We start from the raw sequence: 13,124 nt of genomic DNA, 5'->3' as shown, positions 1-13,124 counted from the left end.
TTTTACTGTAAAAACTCACCATGGTATTGAAACTAAACGCTGACGGGAAGGGAGAAAGAGAGAGAGAGAGAGAGAGAGAGATGATAAGAGTGGCGCGGGGTCGACAAGAGAAAGCATCGAAGGAATTTTTTGCAATAGTCTGTATAGAAAATATTTGCCGGACATCGAGCGAAGCGGAGAGTTTTTATCGCGGTCCGGAAATCGATATTGGCCGGCGAAACGATTCGAATATGATAGCTTACGATGATACGCGGCATCTCGGCAACTGGGGGAGGAGAGGGTGGAGAGAAGAAAGAGGGAAATGTAATTCAGTGCCAGGGGTAATCGAGCACGTAAACTTGCAAAGATCGTAAATCGCAAGAGTTTCAATCGCGAGAATAAGATACGGCGCCCGATAAATGAAAATTCGCGCGATAATGCGTCTCGTATATATCGAATTGGAGATGAGTATAAGATGAATGAAACGTGATCTTTAAGTTTGATATCTCTCTTTCTTTCTCCATCTGAGAAGCGTGGGAAGCTTGATCGATCAGAGAAGGTGTTCCATGAGAAAAATTTCGATCGTATATAAATATCGCGCGTAAACGTCTGCGTAAATGTCATCGTAAAAATTCTCCCTCTCCCCTCAACCCTTCGATTCATGATCTCAAATGAGATTTACTGTCGTCGCTTTACGACCGCGAGTAATTGGCCGATTAGCGTCGACGATCGGGCTTTCGCGAGAGATTTAATCGTGCGAAATCTACCGTGATGCGAAATGTTTGCTGTGTCCACGAAGAGAAATTCGCGATGGGGGATGTATAGCATCCTTCCGATATAATGCGCAACAGTCGATAAAATGCCGAATGTATCATGAGAACGATGAAAATATTGATATCGCAGACGTAATAACCGTAGCTCTATCGGTTTCTCGAGCTGAAGACGCAAAAATCTCCCTATACATATATATCGTGCTACCTTTACATTTCCATAATACCGCTTTACCGATCTGTTAATACGAACAACATTTCTCGATTTGTCGGCTCTCTCACGAAATATTTCGTTTCTAGCATTTTCGTAAATTCTCATATCGCTTACGACGATGACGGAATTTGTAATGAAGTGTTTTAACCGTAATATTATGTACAGTTTAATAAAAAAACATAAGACTACTTCCTATAATTTTATGATCCCAATTTCTAAATTATTTCACTTACGTCAATTTTGAAAAATTTACAATTAAAATTGCAAGAAAGGATTATTTTAATGTATTTTTTTGTTATATTATATTACGCGCAATGGAACAATTTTATCGTAATTAAAATTAAATATGTTATTTAGACTTAACTTTTAAGAGAAATTTTTGTTAATTATAATTATAATTATTATAAATGAATTATTATTTATGATTAAAAATAAGATTATAACGAAAAAGTTCGGTCATCAAGAATATAAGCACAAATAATATTTTAATTATATTTATTTAAATTTAAAAATTCTTTTTTGATTATTAAATATATTATATATAAATATATGAATCTGTGATACCAAAATTTATTAAATTCAGAATGTATATAGAAATTTTTGCATGTACATATAAAAATTGGCAAAAACTTAAACATCTTTTAAATTTGCGTTATATCTGTTATATTAATTCTATCATTTAAAATTTGACAATTTTGATATCACATTTCATTTTCAGCGATTTAAAAAATCCTCCAATTTGAATAAAAATAATTAAAAATTATTTAGTAACTTCTTCCCCACGTTCACCTATAAATATCTTATTAATCATAGTGAATATAATAAATTCTCTTTAAAAGCCAAGTGTTCTAACAATATATTTAATTTTGGTTGCAATAAAACTTCTCCAACACATACGTAGTTATAAAATACTATAAAATAATTCTTGCAAGTTCTCAAAACTGTGACATGAAGCGATTTAAAATTATAGTCTATGTCAGAAAACACTATGATCACTATAAAAAATGACTAGTCATCGTGATCGAAAAAGAAATATATTTATTATCTATTTTTTATCAAACTGTGTAATCATCGAATGTGGACTTGCAAAAAGAAACACACAGACGCGGCGTATATTTTTCTTTCGAAACGTATACCACAGTCGGTCCCCGGAGATCGTCGTACTACACGGCAAGAGTATCGCGATCGGTTTTAATCAAACACAAGGAGTCTCCTGAATCGTGACGAGGAGAGCGCCGAAGAGCGGGATCCTAGCGGGAGGATTCGCCGAGTCCCTCGACGGAGTAGGTATTTGCTTTGAGCGGAGTTCGAACGGTTTACGATGTAAACTTGTTAGATGTGAGACTCCGGGTGCGCTCTTGCGGCCCGGTCTTAATCCCGGAAGATATCGTCCGGTATCCGCGGATTAAAATCCGCACTTTAGTGCCTTCCCCGGCTTCGCCCCGGTTGTCGCCGAGCTTGAGGGTGGGATGCGATGCGTCGTTCTGTACCAGGGGAAGTCCGAATATAGTCCGAGCACTTAAAGTCAACGCCAGGGGCGCGCTACCAAGATCTTACCATCTTCCGCCTTTCCCTTTCCCCCTCCACCCCCGTTTCCCGTTCCCCCTTATTCCGTTCAACCGCCTCACCGACCTCTCGCTCGAGTCCCTAAGTACTCATGCAAACGAGCGGCTGAGCTTACGAATTAAGTGGAACCGCCGCATCGTTATAGCGCACCGTCTGCTCTCTGAAAAATGCTCACCGTCGAATTAAGCGTACAGCACTCTGGCACAAAAGGACCGAGTCTGTGTTCCTCTCTTTCTCTCTCTCTCTCTCTCTTTTTTTCCCTTCTTTTTCTTCCGGGAGAGTTTTCTCAAAGCAGTGAGATTGCCTGATTTGTATAATTAGCGAGGCTCACAAGGACGAAAAAAATATAGTTCACTGTGCGTGAGAAACAAACTCTTCTAATAAAGTTCGCGTTTATATAAAAAATATTTCAAGCCGTTGCTATGTTTATTTTAAGCTTTGAGTTGTCGGTAGAAGCATTGATTTGTGAATCAATAAAAATGTTATTAATTAAAGTCATAATAAGATTTCGAAAATTAATGAAAATATTTTGTTTTTCCATCTTTGTTTTATTGTTTATGGATTCTGGTGAAAAGCCATTAACGGATTTTTTGAGATTTCATACTTATAATTGATATCAATGCTTATCAGCGATATCAATGATTTATTTAAGAGAATATCGAATCAAAATATTGGCATTCGAATAGAATTTCTAACTTGTTTAATTTTTATTATGCGAAAAAACAATCGATATGTCAGTGCTTTTATAATTCAATAGGATTAAAATATTATTAAGGTTAATTAAAAAAAACGTGCAGAATATACGTATTATAAATACTGGAATTTTTCGCATTTATAAATCCATGGAAATAAAATCGTAAAAAGATCTCTTTTATCTCTTGAATTTATTTATTGAGCCTGTGAAAAAGCCATAAACTCTCATGCAGAATCTAATAAACATAATAAAATTAATTTCGAGAGACGAAGCGGCAATATGATTCGACCAGACGGTGTTGTGCGCGATAAAAAGAAACGGAACGAACAGAGAGGGAGGGAATAGGGGCTCGCGGGGGCGACAACGATGAGAATCGGAAGCAACGAGACGGTTAAAACGCAATCAGGATTGGCGGGCATCGTGAATAACAATGATATGGAACTAATCTAAGCGAGAGGCTGTTCCCGCGTCGTGTGCTATGTGCTTTCTGACTGGAGATCAGGTTGCAATTTTAAGTGCCGCACCGATGTTGCATCGGACCTGATTAAATTGCGTTTCCGGCGTCGTACGCCACCGTGAATAACAATGAAACGATGGCATTCGGATGGCACATTTTTTCCCCGCAATCCCTCGAGGTTTCGAGGAATCGCTACCGTCCATTTTTCCGGCGATTTTCGTTTGATTACGCCGCGCGTATGTAGATAAAAAAAAGTTTTTCCCAGAAACGATTTCATATTCCGCACGATATCATATCGATAAAGAAATATAAATATTGATCGCAAAATCTATATAAAATATAAGATATATTTCGAATTCAGTATGTTATTAAAATTAAGATTGACTTTCGCAAATAGAAATATTTATGTGATTTACAATAAAATAAACCACCGTTTTTTTTTTTATTTTCGATAGTCGATAGAATTTTTGTAATTCTAATAGCATTTTTTTAGGGACATATCGCGTCCCAATAGTGAGAGAATTTATGAAAGACATATATACTCGTAAATAAAGTTTTCATAGGTAAAGTAAAATTTTTTATTATTTTGAAAATTTGTACTTTTCCATTAATTTTATCAATTTTGCTTCCAAATGAATTTCCGTGATTCACAGTTAAAGCTACAAAAGATAGATTCCGTCAATCTTTTTTCTTTGATACAACTAATAAAATAATTTCAAAATTTATATTAGTAAAAAAGAAAGTTTACTTCAATTAATTAATTTAATTGAAAAAAATTTTCAGTACTTTTTCTCACATTTTTCATTTTTAAATTACAAACACAGGTGCGTTATATTAAAATTATAACTTACTGCAAATTATGATTCAAGCAGTTTTTTAATTAAATAAAAATTTGGAAAAATATTATCTAAAAAGTTGTTTATCTCTTATACAAAGGAATAATATTGCATATTTTACATCTCTCGGTAAAATAATTAATTTGTAAATTATTTTTTATGACATACAAATCTACAAATTGCTTTCAGACGTATAATTCGGCGATCGGAAAATTTGAATCAAAATTCGTAATATTATCTATGAAAACTCATTTTAGAGAGAAAGAAAGCGAGAGAGAGAGAGAAAGCTGAATGTACATTCTCAATAAGTATGAAACGAAGGGAGATTGTGCAGAGACCGACACTATTTCCCGTAAGAGGAATTATTTCCGTCTGTATCCGGTGCAAACTACGTTTAGCCACCGTTACACGATTCTCTTTTGATCACGTCGTCAATTTGTGTTCTACAACTCCAGCCAGGTAATATACAAATATTGGCGCGATAATCAGCAATACCAAGCTATATACATATCGCAATAAAATATCGATACATCCGTGCATCAAATCAAGTTATTTTTCCCTTTAACATATTATTTCAAAAACTAGGAAAGTCGAAGCACAAAATAACGACTATTGATACTTAATATAATATAATAATAAAATAATATAATATTTTATTAATAATATAATAAAACATAAAATATAATATAATATAAATATAATAAAATATAAAATATAAAAAATATATAATATAATAAGATATAAAATCGAAATAATTATCGAAAAAACTACACATGTATTATATTATATGTACATATTATCAGTTAAAAAAAATTTGTGTTAAATGGCAATATAAACAAAATATTTTGCCGTATTACAATCGCCAATTGTTTTTCTCAACAACTTTGATAACCGAAATTGTAGGTAAAACGCAATTTACGTTAAACCTGTTAATAATCTCTCTCTCTCTCTCTCTCTCTCTCTCTCTCTCTCTCTCTCTCTCTTTACAAAAAATAAGACACATTGCTTAAATACTTTAAAACAATACAGGAAGCAAAAATGTATTTTGTGTGCAACACACTGTGTTTACTTTCGCGCACATTTTATTTCGATATCAAAAGAGAGCTGGGAACGTTTTGCGAGCCCGCTATGTAATTTCGTTTTTAATTTTTCAATCACTTTGATCGCGATTCTCTACCTGTATATTTCGACGTATTTATTGCCTTTCCCTCTCCCGTTTCCGCGGTGCGGCTAGCGAGCTATAACTTCCGGTTATCGAGCTAGCGGCCTCGAAAGACCTTCGAAGTCTCTCTTCTAGTTTTTGTTTGGCATACCGCACGGAAAACTCGGGGGTATCGGCTAATTTAAAAGTTCTCGGAGAGAACTCGTCTACCGCTTAGTAGCCTCGGCAAAGCCCGTTGCACCGTGTATACGAACTCCTCTCGCGCTCGTCATCCCTCGTTTTTTCGACCCTCTAAATGATAGGTACGAGAAATACGTGTAAAGAACTTTTACGGAAAGTAATCAATTGTGAGACGAGCTAGATTAAAACTATCAGCCCCGCACAGGTAACATATTATGAAACTTTAAGTAAGTTGGAGGTCTTGCGTTTGTTGCAGGTAAACCGCAGCCCATGGTTAGATGGCTCGTAAATGGCCGGGTGAAAGACGAGGAATACGAACATAATGCTGGCGATGTAATCGAGAACAGGTACAATTTCTTCGATGTAGATATTCTCGTGCATAGTTTTTTATATGCGCGAAAAATTGTTTCTTTCTAATTTTATCTGGCACGATTAATTTTATCTGTTTAATTTCTTTCAACAGATTAACGCTACAGCCCATTAGCCGGTCCGATCTCGGCTCGAACTTTACCTGTGAGGCGCGCAATACAGATTTGGTGGACGCGAAGGAAACATCGATTTCTTTGGATCTCAATTGTAAGTGAATTAAATTAAAATTGAATACCTTTTTTTCTCGATTGGAGAAGAGATTTTTCTACAAGAAAATCTGTGGTAAATATTCTTGTGTACGAATTTTCAATAATTTCTCTCGCACAAAAATCGACTTACTTTTATTAAAAGCGCAGTAGACTAATGAAAGCAAAAGGGAAATATATATTCTTATCACGTGGCTAACAAATCAGAGAGGCCTCGCCCCTAAGCCTATCATGTCTCGCATTAACGATAAAATCTACGAGACACCAAAAGTGGGCCAACATCCTTTGCTTCTTCGCCGTTGGATGAGTCGCCTTTACGGGAAGATAAGGCGAGATAAGACGAGAAATATATTAAACCCACTTTCTCAGGGAGGGGAATCCGGCTCGTTCGTCGCCTTTCCCTTTCCCTTTTCTGAGAAAGAGCACGAAGAAGCATGAAAAGCAGACTATTCTCTAGGCTTCGCGAAATTAGAATTCTTCGTTAATTCCCCAGCGCGGGATAAAAGAAGGCGAGGTGTAGAATAGGGATAAGGCCCTAATTTTCGTACTACACCGAAAAATTGGCAAGCGCGTGGAATCTTATCTCGTCGGGTTATCCAACGGTTGCAACAGATTCGAGATACTATAAGGGATTTTCGTGTTCGGCGTCGTTTCCACCCGTGACCCTCGATTATTCAATTGTCGGCCCTTGATTCGATTACACTGTTATCAATCACCATTCTCGTAAGGATTCTATCATTCTCATTCACTTTTTTATGGCGCGTGTTATGGAAGCAGAATTTCGCTTTTGCGCAAAAAACATCCATGATCGATACGCATCCAATAATCAGGCTTTTCAAAAATCAGAGATTTTCGTCGAGGCCACTAACGAAATTGAAGGCCAATTATCGACGAGCGAAAAGAGAGAATCCCAGCATGATGAAAAATAAAAAAAAATATAGATTGAAGCGATCAGAGAAAAAAATCGCGATGAAGAGAAGAGGAACGTATCGAGATCTAGTCTGACCTAACGATTCAACGCTCTTTGATTTTTCATTACTTCGGTAAAGTGCCTGCGCAAATTTATTTTCCGTCGTTATTTCATTCTATTAAGTTGCAAAATAAAAGTCGAAACCAGACCGTTTTTCCGTCCAAACAGGAAAATTCTTCTGTGCTTTCATTAGGATCCATCAATCGCGAGATCGCTATATCGACGGACGTATCAGCGCTCATTATCGTTAACTTTGAAGATTAATCAAAGTTAATAAACATTATCAGAGCAAACTCTATTCCTACAATATTTATACGTCCATATTTATTTATTTATTTTTTATTTTATTTTACAGTCTCACGTATGTAGGTTGTTTCAATTTTTAATTTTATAAATATATATTATTCAATATATTTTTTTAAATCAATACGACATTTAAAATTGGACTAACTTATTTTTCCATTAAAAGCCTTCAATCAATTTTATATCAGATTAAATTAAAAAATAGAAGACAGAGAGAGAATTGCTTTTATTAGAATAAATTATTTAATTACGCAAATGGAGTATTAAATATTTATCATTCCTGTCTGCATTGGAAACAAAGATGATAACATAAAGATAATAAATAATAAATTACGACTACTATTATCGGAGCGAAGTGCATCGCAAACAACCGTATGGAAGCTTCCATTCACGCTTTTTCATATTTCACAGACGAACGAATCGTATCTAGTCGACACTGGCGAATTGGAAACCTGAATTTATTGGCCGTCAGCGATCGTCACTTCGCGAGTAAAATTTAGGACATTGCAGTTTTTATCGCGTATACACGCACACGCACACACACGCTCACTCTTTGCATATGCAAAGCTCGATAAAGCGCGAAATTATTAATAATAGATTGGAAAACAATGATTGCGAAAAGTAACAATGTGCTTCGTCGCTACGGGGCGAGAAGAGCGCAAAAAGGACGATACAACATAAAATATTTACACGACTAAATATTCATATCTTGCGCAAAAATATTTGACGAATAAATGCACGTTGGATGCGTCGCACGTTCGCTTGGGCGCGACGTTGAATATATTTGTTTAACTTATGCAATTACTTTCACATTTTGCTCGCGACGCGACGGCTGTATCGATACGACGAAACGAAATGCCGAAGCTTCGTCCAAAAGTGAAGGGCGGCTGCAATCTATCATTTTATAACGTGAGATTCATTTTTTGGCCGATTTGACATGGCCACGACTTTTGCTCACTTTTTTATCCGTCATTTTTATTTTCTTGAGGCAAATTGCAGTCAAAAATTTGTATCCAAAATATAAAATAACAAATATATTTTTATGTTTATATTAGCAGAAATTTTTAAAATGTACCTGATGTCAACAATATTAACATCTTAAATGTTGAAAAGAGAAGCAATTAAATTTTATTAATTATAAAAGATGAAAATTCTCTACAGATTGTGTTCAAGAGAATTAAAATCAGGAAATCTTATATGTGAAAATATTGAATTAATTGTGATAATTTTAATTAATTTAAAATTATTATATAATACAAAGATTATATATATATTTTTAAGAAATGTTTGGCTTTTCGTAAGAAATGGATTCAGCAGAATACGCTGATAAAATCGAGCTCTATATCTGCGCATAATGTAAACAGTATCCTCGGCAGTTATTTCTTTTTTTTTCCAGTGAAACCTCTAGCTGTGATCATAAGAAGACCGGGTAGAAAAGGAATCGGTAACGAGTCCCTCCTAGCGGGGAAGCGATACGACATGGAGTGCGAGACTACTGGTTCAAGGCCACCCGCGGTGATAACCTGGTACAAGGGTCGGAGAAGACAGCTGAAGCACACGACGGTAAGCGAAAGAAATAAGAAAAAGTAACACAGCACTGATCCTCGAGCTGGGAGTAGCCGCTCCTTATCCCTCTCATGGTTTACCGCGTGGCGTGTCCCGTATCTTTTATCTCACGATCCGCACAAAAGCTACCTTCTCTCTCTTCCGTCTCTCTTTCTTCCGGGACCTGTCGCTTTCATTTTTGTTCCGGCACTTTCGTAAAACACCTAGAATACACAGCCGTGGACTCGCGCGCTTCGAGTAATCCCAAAGGCGCGAACTTTATCTCTCGGCTATACGTGCTTCGATTAATCAGGACTTATTTGCTAATAGCATCGCTTATTTTAACGCGATTCGATTTGTACGTAATTCCCGTGGCGCGCAGAGACACGTAATTAACGGGTGAGCTGCGCTTATTATCCTCGAGTCGGGTCATCGTCGTTAATTAATCGCCAGCCAGGAGTTTAAAAAAAAAAGTCTGGATATAACGCGATGGCGTGTTATCCAGATTTCGTTGAGTTGTTTCCAACTTTCATTTATAAAGCTTAGGAAATTTGTGTCTTTTAACTGTATTTTCTCGCGAATTTTCTCGGAAAATTGTACAAACGGATTCGTTGCGAGCTCTTTCCGCGTTATAAAAAGTCTATCGATTGAATTGGAAATTGCATGAATTCGAGATTTCAATTAGTCGCATACGTATTATTTTTACACTCAATGCCTCGGAGAAATTTTGACGAGTTCTACAAATTGTTCCTTGTTATTCACAATAATAGCTCAATAATTGTATACATGTGTATAGATGTCTGCGGAAGGACTATTATCTCAAGAGAGGTCTATCGTTTATAAGAATGGAGAATAGGAATTCTTTCGGCGTAATAGTTGAGGTGACACTTTCGTTTATACGCGGCGTTTCTCTCCTTGAAAAAAAAAATTGGCACTTATTCACGCCAATTAAAATCCTTGCATTCGAATCGGATTGAATAACAAGACCAATTGATGTTCGAAAAATAAAATCCGACTCGTTTCCTCAGAGCGATACAGGATATATCTTAATATAATAGCGGGAGTCAAGTCAATTTTCCAATGACACTTTTGTGAGTTACGTGCCGGTTTCGAGCTTGTTCAGAATGAGACGTTGAACGAGCGCGGGGAGGGGGACGCCGGGGATAAAAAGGTCGAAACGCCCCGGGGAACCGATAACTACACCCCTCGGTAGCGAATCTTTCCCCTGGGAGAGATTCTCGCGAGGGAAGCACAGTCATAAGACCTCGGGCGGACCAGGACAAAGAAGAAAGATATAGAAAGCGAAAGAGAGGAAAAGAAAGAGAGAAAGAGAGAGAGAGAGGGTACAAATAAAGAATCGGCACTCTCTCTCTGAACGGATTGGATTCGCCCGAGCTCGAGTCACATCCGATTGTGATAGCGGGTTGAAAGCGAATCGAAAGGGAGGTTGAAAGCGGTGATAGCGTCGACGGGTAGCGGAGATCGGAACTTTCGAGACGTGCCGATTGAATTAAGCAGCCACACCTGTCGACTCCAGATATTTTCATTGGTGGCATGCTAATTGCCAATTAAGCTGTACCGATTCATGGTTTCCGCCCGCAATTCCAGCTTCGAATCTGCTTTACATTTCTCTCTTCTAGTCGGAGATAGTCGCGCGCCGAGACTATCGAAGGATGATGTCCGCTCGTCGCGTTTAACTAAACGAATGAAAGCAAGTTGCGGACTGCGAATGCTTTAAATGATAACGCGACGAGCGTTGATAATAAAAATTACGACAATTATAATTTTAGTAATCGTGGAACATTGTAACATGTAAAAGAAATAACGATATTTTTATTCGATTAATATATTAAATATAATACGTATTATCTTTTAAAAGGAATATCATATGCAATTATTCAAATATTTTGCTGCACAAACAAATGCATAATCAAATAATAAAACAAATGCACAATTTACCATTTTTATAATAATCAAAATACCTTAATGTTATATGTATTATATTCCAGCTTTGCAATAAATAAATAAATTGCAAAGAGCAATGTATTTTTCATGTAATTTTTGTAAAATTTCCTCCGTATATTTATTAATTTCCGCGCGCGACATGATATATAATGTCTGTTATAAATATCAAAAAATTCGAATCATATTTACATCACTTCACACGTCAATAATCTTTCGTTCGCGACGTAGTTTTTTATATTAAAATATATGATTAATTTTTTTTTTTTTTCAAAGAGATGCCGGATGTTTGCATTTCAGGATTCTTTATTTCTTTTTTCGAAAAGAGAATGTTATGTTATATATTTTATTTTAGAGAGGAATGTGTGTGCCGGAAAGTTGTTAAATATATAATAGCGAGTTACATAATACTCGTCAAAATATTACGATACTAAAAGCCCTTTCCGCGATCGTTACAAGAACGGACGCGAATCAGCGCGAAAATCTGCCGCCGGGAATATTCGACAACATTATCCGATAATGTACGTATCGTCAAGAACGCATTACTGGCTTTCTGGAGTACATATCTGCTAAACTATATCTGAACGAGGGCAGGGAGACGAGGAACTCGCTCCGCGGGGAATCGCCATTTATTAATCATGACGTAATGAATGAAACGTCAAATCGACGGGAAAGATATGTCATGTGTAATTATGAAAATTAAATTGCTTCCATAAACCGCTGCATTGCGGGCCGGAGGTCATATATTGATTAATTATATAATGCTGATGTATAATTATATGGGAAATGAAACTCTCTCTTTGGTCCGCGTATAATATTAGATCATATCTTGCTTTGACCGTCCCGTTAAATTTTAAGGTCCATAAGTCCATATCACGATGCTGCACGCGCGATGTCGGTTCTATCGACATTTCCTTTAAAATATGAAATGTCGTAGAATATAGGTCGTTCCATTCATCTCAGCTTATATCTCGCCTCGCTTGTATCAATAAGAATATCTAACATTTTATTCGAGATGATCTTGATATTTTTAAAATAAAATCACAAGGTTGTGCGCGATGCGGCTTCCTTGAAATGCAGAACAAATTTCACTCGAGTAATCTAGCGTATTGCGGAAACACCGAATAAGGACCATTTAAAGTTCCGATCTCGTTGAATCGAACAACGCGGATATATTGACACCTTTTTCATCTTTTATTAAGGGACTTGTCCTTCCGTTTCTGCAAATATCTTACGGAGATGCGAGTTTATAGTAATCGCGCGATCTTCCCCGATGCAATTTCCATGCGCGACAAAGTTCATCATCGACTCGGACTCAAATGGAGATGTCTTGACGTCGGACGTTGCGAAACTTTATATGTCGGGATGCCGCTCGAATCGCGATAGTTGAGTACGTACGGAGTGAGAGGGGATCCCGTGAGGCCTCGCATTATTGATAATCCGGAATCGGCGTTGCAACTTCCGGTTACAACTTGGTCTTTGAGAGAGAGAGAGAGAGAGAGAGAGAGAGAGAGAATGAGAGCGCGCACTTTGGAGTTGGCGTTGTCTCCCGGCGTTGTGACACGCGGTCCTAATTAATTTCACGTAGTTCATTAACAACCTCCGGCCGCAATGTTCAACGACGTTTTGGCGTCTCCGTCCCGTATCGCGAGCGTGCTTATTCCCCAAACGAAAACTCCGTTACTGGTTACCATCTACTTAGGAATCTAAAGTAAGGAAGTAACTAACGTACTCTCTCTTCTCTCTCTCTCTTTCTCTCTCTTTATTACTCTTGCCGCGCAATAATTTAATTAAGTATCTTACTTTTTCGCAATGGGAATTTCGAAATGATAATTTTTTTCATCGTAAGAATTCTTCTTATTTAGTAATTACATCCTTTGTCAGACGCGAAACTACGAGTGTGATCGATTG

The 13,124-nt window shown here is 36.9% G+C and overlaps 1 protein-coding gene across 1 annotated transcript in view; it reads left to right on the top strand.

The window, feature by feature from the left end:
* The window catches only part of LOC105258246 (nephrin), a 343,203-nt gene that overhangs the window by 283,611 nt on the left and 46,468 nt on the right, over positions 1 to 13,124 (top strand). The window contains exons 5-7 of the mRNA XM_025408809.1: positions 6,115 to 6,205; positions 6,322 to 6,434; positions 9,103 to 9,269. Of these exons, the coding sequence (XP_025264594.1) occupies positions 6,115 to 6,205; positions 6,322 to 6,434; positions 9,103 to 9,269 (371 nt within the window). The remainder of the gene's footprint in view (positions 1 to 6,114; positions 6,206 to 6,321; positions 6,435 to 9,102; positions 9,270 to 13,124) is intronic.

The sequence above is a fragment of the Camponotus floridanus genome, unplaced genomic scaffold (genome assembly GCF_003227725.1).
Source record: "Camponotus floridanus strain SB8 unplaced genomic scaffold, Cflo_v7.5 scaffold23, whole genome shotgun sequence".
NCBI lineage: Eukaryota > Metazoa > Arthropoda > Insecta > Hymenoptera > Formicidae > Camponotus > Camponotus floridanus.
Note: the sequence above shows the minus strand (reverse complement) of the source record. Positions and strands in the feature narration are given on the sequence as shown.